Source organism: Gastrolobium bilobum, unplaced genomic scaffold, assembly GCF_033153095.1.
Source record: "Gastrolobium bilobum isolate Gb01-03AN ecotype WA unplaced genomic scaffold, APGP_CSIRO_Gbil_v1 utg5821, whole genome shotgun sequence".
Lineage (NCBI taxonomy): Eukaryota > Viridiplantae > Streptophyta > Magnoliopsida > Fabales > Fabaceae > Gastrolobium > Gastrolobium bilobum.
Window position 1 is genome coordinate 147,659 of NW_026898670.1, and position 20,966 is coordinate 168,624.

Consider the following 20,966-nt stretch of genomic DNA (forward strand, 5'->3'; position numbering starts at 1 on the left):
CACTTTTGTTTGGCTTCTTTCCATTCATGATTTGACCTAAGGTTGGATTTTCAACCACCTTTAGTTATATCATTGGTTGCGCTCATAGCCCTCAAAATAGCTAGTCTTTCATAAATTTGGCATTTGTTTTAGACAATATTTTTGAACCATTGGGTCTAAAATTATATTATTTTCACTCACTTCAAGGATGTAAAATTTTAATTTTTAATTTTTGTCATAACATAATAAAAATCTTTAAATTAATAATAAAAATTATCAAAACACTTACCACCATTTTAGGAGCACGAGTATATAGAGAATCAAATATCAAATAAGAATATTTTTTAAACACTCAATAGAAAGGAATGTGTACAATAACATTGTTTCTGCATTTATTTGTTATCACGGGTCAATAGAAAGGAAGTTGAACTTCCAACCCATTATGTCTGTTGGAAATCGAGATACAGAACAATAGAAAGAAAATTTATTATAGAAAATTCACACACTTTGGTATATTTTTTCAAATCTCTATTTTTTATTTTTTATTACAATCACGAGGCTTACTATTTTTGTACTTTTTATTTTTTTGGATAAACTAATTATATTCGGGATGAGGATCGAATATTTTTTTGTACTTTTTAAATCTCTCCTAAAAATAATATCGGAGAGGATCGAACATATACTCTCAAGATTAAAATTTTAAACCCCTCCCAAAAATAATGCAAAAAAAAAATCAAATATATACTTTCATCCCAACTATTCACATACGCCAATTGAGCTTCTTCAACTATTTTTGTTTTCTAACTTTCGAACACTAGCTATTAAATATCATAAAAAATTAGGTCTATTCTACATTATTTTGGACTGGGTCCTATCTAACCATATCTCATAAGACTTATACATAATAGGAAACAAAGTGGCCGACAAAAATAAATGCAAATAAATCTCAATAATGCATGATATAAGAATTGATAAGTATTAGATGATAAATATTAAATAAATACGAATAAAGCAAATGGGTTTTGACCTGCTATCAACACCGAAACAAATGAATAGAAAGTTAGACAAATTAAAGCTACAAACACACACCAAAAATGTCGTGCAGTTTCGCCCTCAGAGACAGAAAACACCTAAGCTAGAAGATGAAGGGGGACCACTGGACCAAGTTGATGTGACCAAGAGTAACTGCGATACGAGCACGCCACCGCCACCCACTCCGTCGCCGGCAGCACCGCAATGCCACAAGTCCAAGTTCTAACGACGCCGTACGTAAAGTTTTAAGGTTGATTTGTGGTTTCACTTTGCCTAAAAGTTCTTCTTTAAGAATCTTTAAATTGTAATGGTTGATACGGTAGAGATTGTCGTGATAAGATGTTATAAAATTAATAGGAAAGATAAGAGAAAGAAAATGAGTTCCGTTTTTTCATTCACGAGAACAATGGAAGAAGCTCTTATTTATAGAAATAAGTCCTAATTTCACTATTTGCAAGGTATTCATGAACGATAATCCTGTGCATTAATAGTAATCATGAACAGTAAACTCGTGAATGAACAATATTGTTGAACATTAACCTCGTGTATGAACAATACCCGTATATTGAATAGTATTATTCACATATACAACGCTTATGAACAAAAGAAAAAAGAAAAGAAAAAAGAACCATACTAAAGTTCTCTCCATTTTGATCGAGCAAGAAACAAATGGAAGCCATACCATTAAAAATCTGCATGAGAATTAGTTCAGAGAGTGGCACGTGGAAGTTAAACACTTAAATTACATTCATTTCGAGTAGCTTATCTTTAAGTTGACAGCCGGACAAATCTTAGTTTAAGTCTGAAACTGGGTTTATATGCTTTGAGACACCACTCCAATCGATACAGGGAGAATACTCATGCGCGATGATGAGATGCTATATATTCTACATGGATTATCTTATAATATTATATAGTTTTTCCTTGATCTGGGCAGTTACCTTGTATTACCCGATAGAAAAATGTTACTCTCCCTATATATGTGCCTCATTCATTGGAGACTCTCACTCACTCAATCCAAGTGTCTCTACACTAAACCTGTGCCCCTCCTAGCCCCAAACCCTGTAGCATGATATTGTCCGCTTTGCCCCGCGCACAAGCACCGTCGAGCTCACGGTATTGTTTCTTGAGACACCTCACAAAAGACCTCACACTAAAAGAGGTATCCACACCCTTATAAGGCATGCTTCGTTCCCCTCTCCAACCGATGTAGGACATTACATCCTCCCCCACTGGGAATACAGCGTCCCCGCTGTACACACCGGTCCAGGGTCAGGCTCTGATACCAAATTTCTCTGGAAGTGTGCGAGTGAGGAAAAAGCACACTGAAAAGTCTCGTGTTAGTACGTGGGGATAGTCATTGATTCTTGAAGCGGCCAAACGTTACACTAACTGCCGTGAGTCTGTGACAGTGACCTGCGCTATCGACCTGCCAAAAGCTAGAGTAGCAATGAAACACCGCAAATGGCCACCCACAGCGAGAGCTGGAGCTGACCTGCACCAAGCTGGAGGCCGGAGCTGCCAAAAATTCAAAAGGCTTGCATTTACCTTTTTTGTTTCTATTTCTTTTAGGTGCAACTTAGTCTACGTTCAGTTATTCGTCTCTTATTCTGTGAGCTATTTTTCTAAAAAAAAAAAGAAAAAAAAAAAAGAAAAAGTTCATAAATTTTTTGTGATATCACTTAGATTACTGTATTTCTTTTCTTATCAATTATTCCCTGTGATTTTTTTCATTTAAGTGCATCTTTAACACGGTTAGCAATTGAGTTAAGTTGCCCATTTTGCCCTTATTCTAGAAGTAACTTTTATGATATGTATTACCAAATACATAATAGTGGGATTTTCCATTAATTTCCTTTTTTATACTAGGGATTAATTTATCAGTGACTATTTCTGTATATTCACAATCAAACTCCTGTTAAACATCTCTGTGATTACACCTACATGCTCCTTGTTTTCCTTTTATATTTTTTTAACCATCCCTGCTAGACTCTGGACAATAATGGTACACCTTCAGTTAAGCCTAACAAACAGAAATCAAGAGAGATATTTGATATTGTCTTTTTGTTTGCATGATACTCTGAGCATGATTTGTTTGTACTTCAATTCCAAAATTGTGTATCTCCATTCTTATTTTTTTATTTTTTTATGATATGAAGATTATTGGACCTATGGATTTGAATAGAAACTTTTAGCATGGTATGATTGCCTAGCAGTTGCTGAGGATAGCTGAAGTGTGATGACATTTGCTTAATATTTTCAAAAAGTTTGATGAAAAGAGATATTTGATTTTCAGTTAAATATTGTTTAAAAATCATGATATGAACTCAAGCTGTTGAGCTTCTCACAAATCTGAGTTTGTGAAGGCAAATTCGGGTACATGTATGTATCAGCAGCTTCTTTCTTTTTATTAAACTGTATTTCACTTAATGATGAAACTAATATTACCTTGGTCTAATGATCTTATGGTGCATGTGATGGAATGACTTGTCAAGCTAAAATTGTTTGATAAAATAAATTTCAATTATCAAAATTGTTTTATCCAACAACAAAAATTTGTTAATAGATCTCACTAGTGCCCCCACCTGCAGCAATGGAAGTGCCCCACCTACAGCAATGGAAATTCCTGGCTATGTTCATATATTATAATGTTCAAACTGAATGACCTTTCTAAAGAAATTAAAAGTTGTTTTGATAAAATGATTTATTGTTTGATAAGTCAATTTGTCAAGTTATTCGTCTGGAACTTCATTTTTTTCCTTGCAGAAAACACCAGTATCAAAACGAAGTTAGAAAGGTGTTAATATGTAAAGCTTACAGTGTGGATGTGTATATGCTCTTGGACATTATGAATGTACATAATTTTAGTGAAATCTTTTTACTGCTTTGATACTTTTAACATACTAACACAGAAAGTTACGTAAGGGTAAAATGAGCAAGTTAACTCAATTGCTAACAGTGTAAGGTAAACTTCATGAAAAAAAAAAACATTGGGGGTAATTGATAAGAAAAAAAGTATAGAGGTATAAGTGATAAAAAGAGTAAACCACAAAGGGATTTACGGACTTTTCCCAAATAAAAATAAGAAATCCAACCAAACCAAATCATGAACACCCCTTGCTTGACCCCTACACGAAACTGAAACATGTAGAGGATTATTAGAGGATAGAAGAAATGCCAAGACGAGCGAGAGACCAATGACCTAAAAAAGAAAGGTATAAAGCTGTTCCACATAACAGGTTAATTTGGCAAAACACAAATGCTGCAAGGTAAGTTGGTTTATTCAGGGAAAGACATCACCACTTATCGAATTGCAGGTGACCAAGCTTAAGTGTAATGGTCCACTTAAAAGGGCATCAATCCACAACTGAGATGTGGTCTTCTTTGAAGTTGTTCTCGATATATTTGTTCTAGGGAAATGAGGAGATGAATGGACACATAATTAAGAGGACAAGTAGCATTAGTTGCTTGATATGGGATTCAAATGTTAGCTCAAGCTCTGAGGCCTAGTTTCTATACGATGAAAATCATCCGTAGCAAATTCCCTAAGCCGAAACCAAACCACGGAAAAGAGTAAAGAATTTCTTAAAAGACCAAAAGATAAACAAGCATAAATTTAAACTATGATAGAACGTCTCTGCTGTCCTCATGATAACAAAGAACCCTGCCGTATGCACCTTATTATGACATCTATAGAAAACAATTGTCCCATCAACCTAACAACAAAAATTCAAACAAGAAAAACAAAACAAAACTTAAAATAAATCCGCACGGCATTTTCTTCTTTTTCTCTCTAACTCAAAGTAAAATGTTCATGTCTATAACTTCAATCATTTTCTCTGAAGATGTCTATATAATATAATTTACCTCCTTTAACACTCATTTACGGCCACCAGTCTTTCTCGGAGGAGGAGCAGTATCCTCGTCATCTGACTGAATATCTCCATACTGCCATATTCCACGCCTGCTTGTCCGTGCCTCTCCCTGAAACATCTCCAAATTATCAAGGGCCAGCTGTCTTTCTTTTCTGTCCCACCTATTTCTTTTTTCTATCCTAGCAATTCCTTCCTGGAAATTCCACAAGAAATAAAATGTTCATAGAAGGATGATTTGTAGGTGAATTCCTGTATGTGCATAGGTAATCAAACCATAACAATTTGAAAGCATTTCAAGCAAGAATAAGCAACAATAAAAACCTGTAGCATGGCTGCGTTAACACTGATCTCTGCATCCACAGCAACAAGAGTTACAGCAAGAATTGTGCCAGTTCCCTGTCCCTTCACTTTTCCTCCCGAAGTATCTCTCTCCTCAACCTTGGCCCTAAATTCTTTTCCACTGTTTAAGGTGAGTTCACTCAAATACTCAGCTGCTTCGTGGCCAAAATCCTCTTCCAAATTTGGAATCTTAATGTACGCAAGGCTGCATAATTGAGCAAGCCCAGGTGCAGCAGACACAGATGGATCAAGAGGCCGTAACTGACTGTATGGTACTTCTTCTTGATTTCCATAATCAATGTAGAATACTTCAAATATGTCCTTAGGAGATTCAACTGGTCCTCGAGGTGTATTGACAACCTATACAATTCAATTATCAATAATCAGTATAAAGAAAACAAAGAAATATAGTACTGTACACCAATTCACACAGAAAAGAGAAATTAGTGTGCAAACTGACAAGGTGATACAAGTATTGCACTGACTGTTCAGCATCTCATCAATTTTGAGAGTCGAATTTCAGGAAATTGCAAAGAGTGGTCATAAAGAGAACATGCATAAATGTTGCCCATATAATGAAATATCAAGCTAATTAATCTCAGGTCAACTAAAATCTAGCAGGAAAATTGTACTAGTAGATTGTATACATAAATAATCCGGTTTAATGACATGAAACTACATTACAATAATATTCTGAGCTTAAAACTCTAGCAGCTTGCTTTGATTATGCAAAAAAAATTACAAGTAGGATGGTATAAAAGATGGACCATATTAATGGAATGCCAACCTAAATGGTCGTCGAGAAGCCTCTGAATAAATCATTAACAAAGTAAGGAGAAAAAAGAAGCTCAAGGATCTAAAACAGGAGAAAGATGCAGAAGAAATGGGTCTCTTGTCTCAATCATCAAGTGATATATTTCTCATTAGCACCTATTTTGTTTTTTTGGAAATACATTTGCACCTATTTAATGGCCACATGTCAATGCCTAGTCTTACACTGTAATGGGGGAAGGGAAAAAAATACAAAAACAAAAACAAAAACAAAAATCTCATGTTGGAACTTACCATTGCCCTGTACCAAGACTTATCAGCATGAAAATAACAAAGGACTACGTCACCCTTCTTAGGATTAAAAGCACCAAGCACAGGAGCTTCCTTCAGGTTCAAGGAAGCAAGTTGTTGCTGAATGGATGCTATCTTTTGATCTCCAACTGTCTGGACATAGAATTTACCACCACCTAAGACTTCCGTAACAATTACCTACAAATTTATAACAACGGGATAAGTCATTCATCATTTTTAAACAGAAAATAAAGGTCACTAGTGAAATAGTATCCTAAGCACCTTAAGTACTTCTTGTTGTTTGTTTTCAACAGTTGCACCATTGGGTACTTCTTCCCCTTCAACAAAACTTTCCCAGATCTGCAAAACAATTCACTTTAGAACAGTTAACAGAAAAAGAACAGAGGTAATGTCAAACATTGTTGGGGACCCCATACTTTCAGCTTTTGCCTCTTAGCAGCTTGTTCAGCTTGTTCCAGAAGGTGAAAATCAGGAATTCTGTCGCTGCCAAAGGAAGTTTGAAGTTTTGCAAGACCAGCTTCAAGTAGTGTAACTGCTACATTGGTCCTTGACTCCCATAAGGATCCCAAGAATGTTCCAGTCCGATCAACAGTTTCGACCTCAATCTGCAAACATTAAAAAGTATTTAATAAAAATAAGCAACCAATGCGCATAGAGTTGGCTTAGAATCATGCAAACGTCTTGCGTGCATTGCTTTTTCGCATTTCAAAGTCATTTCCATGGGTTTTTAGGCATTTTTTCAGTGGTATTTTTATAATTTTGTGTCTTTGTTTTAATTGATTTTTTAGGGTTACTTAACAGTTAACACCATACAAAAGGGTTGCTGAATAATTTATATTTTGATTATCATAATTGAGCATATACAGATTCTCTTTTCAGTTCCAATTTCTGTTTAGCCCAATTCTTGTGTTTGGCATTAACAACGTACAGGAATCTTAAGTTCAGAACTTACCTCGACATCTCTCTGCATTATCTTTCGCCTCATCAGTGCAACTGCTTCATTAGAATATGGCTCATCACGACCAGGACATCTGACACCAGAGAATGAGAAAGCAATGCTGCAAGTTTCTTTTGGAATCAACAATTTGAAACGATGGCCACTCAAGACATATTCCACGACAGCAGGAATTCTTCTACTTCGGTGCAAGAAAGGCAAGAAGTCTCTGGCCTTCTTGGCTGATGCCTATTACGGATCAAAAGGAAACAGTTACACATTTAAGTAATATTTTATAAGCTTCAGAGTAAAAAATTTATTATAATAATTTGTTCTCACTGTGGTCAAGTCAGTTATATGCATCACTGGAGAATCCTTGGCAGAATGGATTCCTTTCCTTCCCGAAGAGGCACGTGATTCAGCAGCAAGAAGAGCATCATAGTAGTTAGATCTCTCTTCAAAGTCACGATGTCTAATGACAGTTCCAAAGCCACGGCCAACAACCAACTCGGCAACATTTACACCAGTTTGCTGACTTCCAACAGGCGGAACAGATGAAGGGGCATCATCACTGTCAACCTTCGCAGTGGACAATAGGAAGACTGATCCAAAATCCATTACTCTGGAATCAGCACCTCCTGATGGAACTGCGGATCCATCCATGGGAGCAACCTTTCTAGAATATTCCATTTGAACATTCACCTGAAAAAACATTAGTAATCAATTATAAGTTTATAACTGAACTCGGCTATGATACTAAAAGAAGGAATCATAACACATTATCATACTTGATGACCAATGAGTCGTGTTCTCAAGAACTCCTTTGCTTCACGAGCATAGGGAGCTGGTTTTTCATCTCGACGAGGATTGCCCATTTTTGGACACCTAATACTAGAAAGGTTAACTCGTCTCTCAGCTAGTGGACTTCCATATGGAATGGAATCATCAGCAACAACAATGCAATCTCCACTCACAACCTCAACCACCTGTAAAATTCAAGTTAAAATATTATATGCTTACAGCAATTAAGTTTGACTATTTGGCATAAAAAATGATTGAGGAATATTTCACCTTTCCAGTAAAATTCTGGTCATGAATTGCCTTCGAATTTGAAGGTGGTGGTACATAGTTTGTCCAGATCCTTAACCTGCTTTTCTTGGCCTGGAGCTCTGCAGTCTTCAGTCTCCGTTTTGCCTCTTCTTCCATCATATTTGCACTCCATTCAACATACTTAGCAAAACCCTTTTCAATGGAAAAAATCAAAGTGAGAAGGTTTTCAGAATTTCTGTCTGGTATTTCATCATGTTAAATGACAGAGAGAAACATTCTAAATCTCCCTCTAGCAAACTATCAAGCAAATCACTTTGGCACAATTTTCAAATACCAAATCCATGGGGAAAGAAACCAAGGATATCGGACTCCAACTTAATGTCATGCAATAGATATGGCCTACAAGTACTATTGCTTTAACCTATGATAAAAAATGATAAAACGAATTAAAATTGACGACTGATATAAAATTCATACTTTATTATGTCTACACTTTTATCAACAACAAAAAAAGAATGACAAATATTTGGAGATAAATAGTCCACTCAAGCAAACAGCTAGCAGTGATAGCAAGTACAATGTTTCCTTTTTCAAATTCATTTAGTTGGTACTTGGTAGGTAGTTAATCAAATACCCTGTTGGAACTTCAATACATTTTGTTTCCTACTCATCATATATATAATATACTTCAAGTACTGACAATGCCCCGTCTATGGAACCCCTAAAATTAAGTAAAATACAAGAGGATGTAAAAAAACCAATAAAGTAATGCTACATTGCAAAAAAAAAAGCAGTAAACACATCAGGTCTCGTCTAACAATAATTGATTTAGGCAAAATAAATCATGGTAATATCATTCTTTACAAGTGAATCACATACATTTTCCACGAGTTCCAATGCCAGGTCCTTTGCTGATTCACCATCAGGATAATACACTGACCCAATCAAATTGCTGAACTTATCAACACCTTCCAGGACAATGCGAACCTACATACCCATTTGGAATTTAGAAAATTTTCAGAAATGCAAAAGCAAAATAACCTATAGAAGTATGTTACTTACATCTCGATTCAATACACGCATCTCAGTGAAAAATTTAGCTTCAGTTGCAAAAGGATCAGTTGCAGTTTCCACAGATGCTGAAGCTGCAAGTTTTTGGGCAGATGTAAGTGGGGCTCGAGGTTCCCCAGTAACTTCTCCATTAGTATCATCAGCAGTCACCTCTGATTCAACAACACTTTCAGATGCAGCTCTCCTTCCCATTTGTGGGGCCTGGTGTAAAGAGAAACTTAGTGGCATGCATTAAAAAATGGTAGGAATAGCAACAGCATTTATGACAAATACCTGAATTCCAGCAACGAAAACTTGGACAAACTGAAACTCCGGGAGCAAATAGATACGGATGGTACTTCCATCACGAACCTGCTCAACAATTGCCTCCATGGGTAATCCCTTGTTTGCAGCTAACAAACCCATAGCATCCAAGTTACTAGGGTCACCAATGGCAGAAGGTGGTAGATTTCTGATGGATGCCTCAGCAGCACCAGGAACCTGCAATCACCATAAAAGCATATGGGGTTCATGAGAGATTTCAATAAATTAAACAGAAATAATCACTAGACATCTCCATTTTCCATCACATTCCAGCAGCATCCAGACTTGTCGATTTAAATGGCATTGGAAGATGATAGCTATAAGATATGTTGGATAACAACTAATAGAGCATAACTTCATTCTGTTGTTAAACATTAATTTTAAAAATGAACATGCAAATGTTTATTTCCACAACACACATGTGAATTATTACATGCAACATGTAATTAGGTCCCCTTTGGGATAATGAAAGTAGGAAACACTTACTTGACATCAGCAAAGATGCCTAACAAAATGCACATTGGTTTCAAGTAAACCAAGTTACCAGAACATCAAGGAATGGACATCTAATTTTCAATGTTTGCAGTAAAAAGCACACCTTAATCACAAAGCTTTTTAAATTTTCTTTTATGAGAAAGAGGAAAACCCAAACAGACCTTGCTCCAACGACCAAGGCCTTCTTGTTTAGCTTGTTCTTCTAACCGTAACAATTCTGCCAGGTATGGACTCACTTCTCCTTTCTGTTGCCCCTGCTCTCTGATCTGCATGAACAACATCGCAATAAAAAACGCAATTCAGCAACGGAGAAAACAATCCAAACTTAGCAAAACCAAGATGGAAGCACACGGTAATTCAACCTTAGCCCATCCCTGAGAAACAACCAGCATTGCAACATTTTTGTCACCGAGAAAAACGGTTCCAAAGTCTCTATTTATGGATGGCACATTGTAATCAACTTTGAAGGTCACCTCCTGTTCCAATAACATAATGTCAGACACAGAGCATGCTTCATCAGAACAAGATTAAACCACAGCACTCAATCAGAAAACAGTAGCAACACTATTTACCGCACCTTCCCTATGCAGAGCTTCCTCAGGAACTCTCTACTGTCCCATGCAAATGGCTCGTCCACACCGCCTCTACGTGCCTAGAAAATTTTTCAAAAATTCAAACACAGAACACCACAACAATTAGAACATAGAAAATTTTATTTGAAAAAAAAGAAAAAAAGAAAAAAAATACAATACAACTTAGCACCCAGGTTTAAAATTTTCCTAATGAAGGGAAAAAAGAGAGTCAAAGAAGTAAAATTACCTGTCTAGGAGCCATTAAAGAAGATAAAGTGATGGTTTTCTCAGGCAGAGGACCAGGCTTGGTGCTAGCCATGGCAACAATGACCAAGCAATCCCCTGAAGGAACAGCCTTCACCTTTCCCCTGTACCATCCAGTGGCCACAGTCGCTGTTGATGCCATTTTTCAACAGCTACCGTACGATCTGCAACCAATTCAAAAACAAAAACAGAATCCAACCAGAGAGATTCAGCAATCTTTCAAGGAATTTAAAGCCCCAAAAAAAAAAAAACACTGAACTTTAAGGACATGCCGTCATATCTATTATGCATTCATAAACGCTCACACAACACACATGCAATGGATGCAATCAGCATAAAACAGAATACAAAAAATGCATCCAGCAAGAGATTAATGAATTCTGCATAGAAACTCAGATCCAGAAACAGAAAACGCCAGGGATCAAATAGGATCGGAAAATCAAATAGGAAATGCGATTGATCACAGAGAGAGGAGTGTGGGAGCGCTACCTTGAAATGGTTCTCAGTTCGGATCTACCTTATCTAAAACAGAGTTGAGCCCAACGTGAAAACAGAAAACGCAGAATTATGGCAAAACAAGAGCTTGAGGCGCAGGATCTGTGGTAGAGAGAGAAATGTGAGTTCGGAAGAAACAGGGTTATAAAAACAAGGGAGTTACTGAATTGTGAGCTACTTTTGAATAGTTACCCCTCGTTTTGTCTAATAATTTCGGGAAATGCCCTTAGATTCTGAATTGAATGTAAAGAACCGTCTTCGTCATCCTATCCATCATTACTAGATTTAGCTGAGGATATACTAGATAGAGATAACAGCCTCTATTATCTCAGCTGTCTTTTTTTTAAAAAAAAAAAAAAATATTGTATTTATTAATAAAAAATATCTTTCATTTTCTCACACGGCTAGCATCACTTGTATTGTTGCGTGGGTAACAATACAAGAGCTTTGGTAACTGGTTTGGCAAATTTATAAAAGACTAGAGATGGCAATCACTATGTTGGTAAGGGGAAGATCTACAAGGATATAAGTGGAACTTGACCTGACAAAGCAATTATAAGTGGAGTACAAAATTAAGGGGAGGTCCAAAAGAGTGGAGAATGAAGGAGTGAACTGTTTGCTAGAAGATTTATTTTGGAATTGATGGAAAAATATAGATAATATTGAAAAATATCATGTTTGGTTCAGGTTTTTTTTTTAAATATTAGGCAAATAGGATAGATGAGAAAATGACTTTTGTGTTGATTTTTGAATGAAATTCACTGTTACAAAATATCACTTGAGATGTGGTATTTTGAGATAACTGGGGAAGTGAAAAACAGGTGCGAAGTTTCTCCCGAACATAGATTTTGCAAATTTAAATAAATTTCCCTAATAATATTTCAGTCAACCAAACAACTTTTTTTATATTTTCCTACCAAACTTACTTTCCAACCATTTCTCTAATAATTATGTTTTCCTAGTATTTAAAAATTTTCTCCTCGATCAAAACGCACCCTAGTGTCTTTGGATGTGAAAGTTATGGCCATAATTTGGAAAACTGCCCTATGGATGCTAGAAACTCCAAATCTAGCCAAGCTCGTAGACCTCAAAAGGTGAATCCTAAAAGGGGTGATAGAAATAAGGAAAAGGAAAGAAAAGGCCAACATCAAACTTTCCCCCACTACCCCTCACACTTCAGCACCTTATCTTCCCTGAAAGAGCTAAAGACACCAGAAGCGCAAACCAGTGTAAACAACCTTATTAACTCCATGGACACAATGTCTGCAGTACCAACCCCTGTACAACCCATGAAAAATCATATCAAAGTGGTAGAAAACTCCACTGCCTATAAGGTGGTTTGGGATTCTATTGACAACCTGAGCCTATGACTATGAGGACATGGAAGTGGTCGACAACATGGTAATCCTAAATGCACACAAAGACCATGCGAATTTTCACAAACCACATCAAGCCTACTTGCACAACAACCTTGAGGAAGATTCAACCCTACTAGCGAGGGACACTGTAATAACTAAAATAATAAATTACATTAATTAAAAATTAATATATAATTAGAGGACTAATTAGGTGAAAAACTTAATTTAAAACTAAGTTATTTTTCAAGATAAAAGTGTTGGGTTAAAACACAATTATACAAAATGAGTGAGACATAAAACAAATCAAGTATCTGACACGCCTCCTTAGAACCCAACTCATTAAAATTGAACCTAATGGACAAGGGTGTGGGTAGTTGGGGGTGAAAAGGTCATTTCCCTTGAGGGTGTGTTTGATACAAGTTTTTGTTGAAGATACCTAGGTAAATGAAAATGGTATTTTTATATGTCCATGTTTGGTATCAGATTTTAAAAAAATTTGCTAGGAAAATTATTTGCCCAGTATTTGCTTTTTGTGTGTAAAAAACAATGTTAAATAAAATCACCTACAAGATGGTATTTACTGATAGCTATTAATATTCCAAAAAGGGTTGTTGTGGAAATCCAAGCAAGAAGACCAAAATGACCCTGATGTTGGGGAAAACTATTCAGCAAACTAAAACCATATTTTCCCATTTTATTTTATTCAAGGGTTGTTGTGGTAATTTAACCATATTTTATCACCTATATTTTACCTTCAACCAAACATAGACTTAGCAAACTAAAACTAATCTTTTTGGTAATATTTTGGCCTACCAAACAACTTTTTTTAAACTTTCCTACAAAACTCATTTTTTCACCATATTCCTAGTAATTATATCTCTCTAGTAAAAAAAAATTCTCCTCTACCAAACGCCCCCTGAAGATATTCCCAAAATATCTAAAGCTCTTTCTTTTCCCTCACTCTTTTTCCTCTACCTCTCATTTCATCGATTTCTTTCTCCATCTCTATCAAACTCACGACTTTCTCTCTCTCTCTCTCAAGACACCATATGTATCTCCTTTATTTCTCTTTAATCGACCAAGTGAGAAAGGAGAGGAGAACCCACTATTTCATCTTCTTGGTCCCATCCATGAGTGAGCATTGTAGGAAACATGTATCCCTCTCTTCAAGGAACAAATTCGTACACCACCTAGGCTTGAGAAGGAGGTGTGTTTTCCACCCTTGTAGCTAGAAATCCTACCTCCTACTCTTTATGGGTGTTTCTAAGGTAAGAAGACATTAACTTCTTTGAGTTTTGTTGAGTTTTAATTTAGGGTTCATGGAGAAATTGGGGGGGGGGGAGTTTGGGGTTTAAGGCATAGATATGGAAATTGATGCTTGAACCTTGATTATGATGTGTATGAGTGTTGTTGATTGTGTTGAAAGTGGATTTGAGCAACCATTGGATTAGGGTTGTGTGTTCTTGAAACTTCAAGGAATTTGGGGTAAGCTCCTAAACTTGTGAGTTTGTTGTTGTTAGAGGATGTGGTTTGATTTTGAGATATATGTATGTATTAATTGGAATCACACACTTTGAATATGTTGTGTCGGATTCTATTGGTACTGACTTGCTTGGACTAAGAGGAGTTAAAGAATATAGCCTTGAAAGGTAAACTCTTAAACCTTGGGATTAGTCCTCTTTGGTGTTCCACCATACTCCATTGAGAGTAGGGGTGTTCATCAACCGATCCAAACTGCGGTGACCAAATAGAAAATTCGATAACAGAATTAATCGAAAATCAAAAACCGAAAAAAAGGCAAAATTTAATTAGATTGGATCAATTTTCGGTTTGATTGGTGAAAACTGATTCAATCCAAACTGATCCAATATATTACCTTACCCTCTACCTACTTGAGCCTATTCCCCAATAATAGCCCAAAAACCAGATAGCAAAATTCTAAACCCAAGACTCATTAACTCATCATGTTGGAGAAAGTGGATTGTGTTTGATCTATGTTATGTCTTTTTTTGGGGTAAGATACATCATATATATATATATATATATATATATATATTAGTAGGCTACATTATATATTTTTATTGCACGGATTATTATTGTACAACAGCTCCTCTGAAGGATGAAAATTTGGATTACTCCGTATCTCAAACAACCACATTGTAATTTTTTTGTTGGAGGTAAAAGATATTAATTCAACTTTTTGCTGTACTATATAGAAAATTATATTATCGTTTACTTATGCTTCTTCTAGATTGCACAATAATCATCATACAATCTTTACAAAGCCAATACATACAAAAAATATATTATTTTCACAATAATCATCATACAAATTTTAAGCTTTTCAAAAAATCGAAAATCAATCCAATCCAAACCAAATAAAATTGGATCGTATTGAATCTGATTTGAAAAAAATCCAAACCGAATGGATGATTACATGATCAAATCGAAGGGATTGAATCGGATGATTTTTGCTTCCAAAATCGATTCAATTCAGACCGCGAACACCCCTAATTGAGAGTCATGGTTTATGTGGATTGATATGCATTGTTTATTAGAATAAGTAATAATGCATGCTAATTGCTATAAGATATTATGCTTGTGTATGAATGCATGATTGAGGAGGTTCCCTAGGCAAGAGAATATGGATATATGGACTTCTTTTGGAACCAGATTCGTGGAGAAACTTCTTATGGTTAACACTTAAGCGAAGGAGCCCATAGGGACTTCTCTCGAAAATGTCATATGAGCATTCCGGTGTTTGACAAGTTGGCCAATGGGCTCACTCTAGTGCTATATGTATGTATATATATATGCCTCTTAGGATGAGATATAACATGTTATGCTTGTTTTAATGCATGTATATCATCAAAGTAAACTTAAGGGTGGAGGAGTCTCTAAGGACCCTTAATTTACTTATATTGTTATCTCACCCCGTGCAGGGAATTATGTTTTAGGTACAACAAATGATGCAGTTGAGACTTCCCGTGGCATGAAACCGGTTTAGGGAATAATAGCTTTTCCATTCTGTTTTGCTCCTTTTGACATAGGAACATGCTAAGACCTTATTTTGAATTATACATTTGGACAAGTGTATTATGAGAAATTTGTATATGTTTCGTCACATATGTAATTATGTCAAGAGGGAAGTTGATTATAAGATAGACTTGATTTTTGATGAGGTTAATGTCAAGTGGACAATGTATGTAATTGTATATTATGATTCATTACTTGTGGCTAGCATTCATGTAAGAAGCATATTGTAATGATTTAATGGTGTGATGCCAAGAACATTGGGTTCATGAATGAGTTGTGTATCGTGGTGATGATTTTCATGGAAGAATGTTGAAATGGTATATTAGGTACTTCAAGGAGTGCTTAAGTTCTTGGAAATGAGGTCCAATACCTCAAAAGAACTTATCAATTTCCTGGAGAGCACGCTACAGCGTGCTAAAATGCGTTACAGTTTTAGAGAGCATTATAGCGCGCTAGAACAATAAAAAATTGCTCATTTGAGTGTACTACAGCACGCTCTAGGGCACTAAAACGCGCTCTGAGACAGTAAGCAACTCGTCGAGCGCGCTACAGGGCGCTAATTGAATAGAAAAATATCTTATGTGCGCACTACAACACACTGAGTAAGAGATATTTACCCCATTTGGTTTATGTGAGCCATATGTTATGGGGTTGTAGGCTAGTGTCGGGTATTCCTAACTAAAGTAAGTTCATTAAATAAGGAAGTAGACACGATCAAGCATGGAATGGAATTATCTTTAAAAAGAAAAAGTTTATTCATAATTTCAATATAATTAATTAATATTTTTTCTGCACTTAATGCCATAATTAATGCTAATACGTAGGGTTCACATGCGGTGTTACAGACCCCATACTATTAACATTGACCATCAAGATGCTTTGAACCCTACACCTATGTCCTAGACCCCTGGTGGGGCCCATGTCCCTTTTGACCTTGCGAAACAACTTGCACCAAAGCCCCTTGAACTTTTAGAGCAACAAGATGAGCTTCCTCATCTATTCAACCTACCATCTACACCATTAATTTTTTATGTCAATGACCTTTTGGAATATGAGAGGATTGGCTAAGAAAAGTTTAAGTAGCACCCTTGGATCAATAACTACTAAGCATAAAAGTATCATTTGTGGTCCTTTTAGAGGCTAGAATCAATGCAAGCATCTCGCCTAAGATTATTAAAATACCCAAGTTCGATAACTATGTTGCGGAAGAAGCTTATGGCTTCGCTATTGGCATTTAGATCCTGTGGGACCCCATTGGGCCCATGTGGAGGTTATTATCTAGTATCATCAATTCATTCACTCTAAAATCTTCCTAAAATATGGCAATAATTTATGCATCACTGCCATCTATTCAATGAGATTTTATCTAGGGGGACATGGAAAACCAATGTAGAATGCACCTAATTAGTGAGAATACCATCACTAGCCAAAAGGAGAGGGGAGGAATTCGCCTTAAAAAGATAGGAGTCGTGAATAAGATTTTTCTTGCCAAATTCGTGTGGAAGTTCTATACAAGCCTAGATGGGTTATGGGTGCAAGCCCTGCGAGGTAAATATTGCTTGCATCACATGAAATGGAATTATTTTCGGCAAGGGCTTGCGATTTCAGGTTATGCGTTCAACTTTGCAAAGTCCAGAAAAGCTTGAAACCTAAACTAGTTTGGGAAATTGGCAACGACAATGTGAGTTTCTAAAATGAAAAATGGTTTCGACACTGTGAGTTTCTAAAATGAAAAATGGTTTCACCATCCAATACCAAATTAAGATCCTTCCAAGAAGGTGAATAAGTACACTGATCATCAGTGGCATTCTGACTTTATGAGACTTGGGTGGTGGCTCCCTAACCAAGTAATAAACTAGCTCAGAAGCTACCTTCCTCTTGATCTTTATGATGGCCATGATCATCAAATGGGGTTCATGTTTGGGTTCTTTGGAGTTATAATTAAACCCTGTATATAACCATGACAAACCTAGAGGTCATTACAGTGACTACATCTCATCATTGGACCCGTCTATGGTCATGTCGTGGGCCTCAACGGATGAAGATTCATATGGAGAAAATTCTCCACCATAGACTTCTCACGAAACACATGATCGTAGGAAGAAGCTTAGAGGACCGTATATACCCTATTTGTCATTAACCCTACAAAACTATTCTAACCCCCTTTGGGATTACAACCCTCTTTGGGATTCCAACTATGTGATGGCTATTTGGGAAATCATTTTACCTAGTCAAAGACTAACTTTCTTTTTCCAGGAATATCTTAAGCCAATAGCTCACAAGCCCTCTCCCGCATCTTGGTTGTCCTTCTTTATTGTTATTTGTCGGCAAGTATGGTATTGGAGGACTTCTATTGCACATGGCCAACAAAATGTAAACAACACCTACATCACCGTTGAAATTATATTTCTAGTAAATAGAGTGCAAGGCGCGAACTGTAAAGCCCAAGTATCTATTAGAGTGTGGCATTATGATGAGATGTTGATCAAGTGGCACCCTCCTGATAGGGTTGGCAAAATGGGCCAACCCGTATTCAACCCAAAAAAAAAGAGCCGGGTTAGGGTTAGCTCGCGGGTTGGCTCAAAAATATGGCTCGTGGGTTGGCTTGAAAAAATAACTCCCATGTTGACTCAAAAATTGCTCGCGGGTTGACTCGTTTTCAGCCTATTTAAATGACTCTATAGTATCAATGCACCAGCTATGTGGCTTCCATTAGCTTAAACAAAGGGTTACAAAAATAAGAAATAAAAGAAAAATATTTTAGTTTCGAATTTTCTTCACAACAAATTTGCATCAACATCAAGAAACAATCAGAACCACTTGCTTCCAAGTGGGTAAGATATTTGAACCAAACAGAGCAAGCACAGTCTAATAATATAAAAATGGCAGGGATGTAAGAAGATTAGAGACTTAGGTTTAGAGAAGGAAGAAAAATGATGACAACATGTGTGGGTTTTGTCCATTTTTATATATGGGTTCGTTTTTTCTGCAGTAAGTCAATACGACGTCGTTTTGGGGCGGAAATCATGGTATTTTTGTAATTTTAATTTATTTCAGGGTTATAATAGTCTTTATATTTATAATTTTTTAAGATTTCAATACCAAAACGACGTCGTTTTGGGAATAAATGCAGATAACTTATCTGCATAACTGCAGAAACATTTTTCCCTTTATATATTATATTTTGTGTTTTTTTATTAAAAAAAACCTCAACCCGCGAGCTGGCTTGTTTGACCCGTGGGTTGGTCTCGTTTTTTCACGAGCTGGCTCGGTTCGGGTTGGCTCGGGTTGGCAGCTCATTTTTACCAACCAAATCTGGCTCATTTTTGGCGGGTTGGGTTGGCTCGTTTTTACCAACCCTACCTCTTGATAATAGGTGGGTAAAACTTAATACAAATAGGGTTTTTAGAGGAAATCTGGACCCAAAAACTTATGGTTGGGCTGTCAAGGACTAAAATGCCGTTGGTTGATAGGGTTCTTATATAAAAGTTGATCATTATCCTGCCCTTAAGGATGAGCTCAGAGGGATTCTAAATGGTCTTCAACTAGCCTGGAGCGGTGATTGGAGGCAAGTAGTTGTTGAAAGTGACTAAAGTAATGTAGTTGTTATGCTCACCAAACCTGATGATGAAGCTCATGAGACACACCTTGTTGCTCACAAGTGGGCATAGACTCGAGAGACTGACAAGTTCGTTCTCTTTATACCTACATAAAAGCTAACACCTACGTAGATTGGTTGTTGAACTACCCTATTAACTATCACAAGGAAGATAACTTATACATTTCTAGCTCTCCCCTTTTCAGGAATTAGTTTTGTTGTGTTTTCTTACTTAACTACTACAGGATTTCCTCATAGTGTAATTTTGCAGTTTTTTTGGTTTCTGGGGCCATTGCCTTTTTTGTTTACAAATAAAAAATTAAGGATATCAAATCTTTTTAGCAAGTGATGTTTATATTCTTAATTCGAACATGACATAAATAGATATTTGTGTAAAAACTTTCAACATGAACACAACTTGTTTAGCATGCATGTTGACAAGACACTAATACGACTTGTTTATTATACAAGTTGACACGACACAATACAAATAACTTGTTCTATATGTTTCTTTACCAATTATTGTACAAAACCTCATCATTACCAAATATTTCCATAACTACAATAATATTCACATACAATATAATCCAAACTATCATAAATTATCTAAATACTATAGGAATAAAGTTATTAATTGAAGGTATAGAACAAGTAAGTAACTACTTTGAGAAGGAGCGAAGCCTTTTGTTGATGTTTGAACATAAATATCTTCTTTGATATCTTCAGTTAATTCCTTCAAAACTTTAGTTGAATATTGTACATAAAAAGAGTAAATTAAATGCTCATACTAGCAAATTTAAAAATATCATCCGAACTTAAATATGTTTTGTTTGTAAATAGAATTTGTTATTTATGTATAAAGAGACCACTATTTCCAAGCCAAATCCAAATAATGTTGAGTAAATTAAATTTTATTTTTCCTTTAACATCATGTGCAATAAGTACCAAATTGGATCACTTAATCACCAAGAAGAATCAAACAACTAGGAGCTATATCCCTAGATAGTAGTCTTTAATTATGAATGAAAATTGGAAAATGAAAATGCTATAGGTAAAGACTTCTAAAGCAAGTCAATAAATGGCCATGAAAATATTTATTCAATAACTGCAAGATGCAATTCAAAGGTTTCAATTTGTCAGGGAGAAAAAAATAATTTTTAGGTAGAAATGCAGATTGTATCTCAATCACATGTATAGTTGCAAATAGTATCTCAATCACAATCGATTTTAAATCTTGGTTAACACTATATCCTAAATGTTCGAATAGAATGGCATAGAATGGAATGCTAAATGTCAGGATAAGAACATTCATAATAATTTGAGACCAAAGTCACTATCCAAATGAAAGAAAAAGTTATGTATAGCAAATTATAACTTAAGGTGAGTTACTAAACATAAAAATAAGTAACACAAAATGCAATTTAGACCCAACAAATTGAACCGATAATACAAAATACCTTACTCTCCATATAGCCAATCTCT

At 35.9% G+C, this 20,966-nt stretch overlaps 1 protein-coding gene across 2 annotated transcripts; it reads right to left on the minus strand.

The window, feature by feature from the left end:
• Positions 1-4,489: 4,489 nt before the first annotated feature.
• Positions 4,490-11,596, minus strand: LOC133318160 (ribonuclease TUDOR 1-like). 2 transcript variants are annotated; one of them, XM_061520137.1, is made up of 18 exons: positions 11,487-11,596; positions 10,981-11,161; positions 10,739-10,813; positions 10,524-10,637; positions 10,323-10,427; positions 9,637-9,843; positions 9,355-9,564; positions 9,172-9,279; positions 8,314-8,484; positions 8,031-8,228; positions 7,582-7,944; positions 7,261-7,491; positions 6,725-6,913; positions 6,570-6,647; positions 6,291-6,485; positions 5,208-5,585; positions 4,879-5,079; positions 4,490-4,727 (listed from the first exon to the last, which is right to left on the minus strand). In XM_061520137.1, exons 2-17 carry the CDS (start codon positions 11,137-11,139, stop codon positions 4,891-4,893), a joined length of 2,970 nt encoding a protein of 989 aa, XP_061376121.1. In that variant the 5' UTR covers positions 11,140-11,161; positions 11,487-11,596; the 3' UTR covers positions 4,490-4,727; positions 4,879-4,890. The 2 variants fall into 2 exon arrangements, with proteins under 2 accessions (XP_061376121.1, XP_061376120.1); XM_061520136.1 differs by having other exon boundaries at positions 4,494-5,079.
• Positions 11,597-20,966: the final 9,370 nt, after the last annotated feature.

Bases quoted from the DNA above. Each gene is read 5' to 3' on its own strand.
- LOC133318160 (XM_061520137.1), bottom strand. From the start codon at position 11,139: ATGGCATCAACAGCGACTGTGGCCACTGGATGGTACAGGGGAAAGGTG. The intron at 9,844-10,322 runs GTCTGTTTGGGT...TGGTGATTGCAG, and splicing joins GCCTTGGTCGTTGGAGCAAG to GTTCCTGGTGCTGCTGAGGC. The intron at 8,485-9,171 runs GTATGTGATTCA...TCCATTGAAAAG, and splicing joins CATTGGAACTCGTGGAAAAT to GGTTTTGCTAAGTATGTTGA.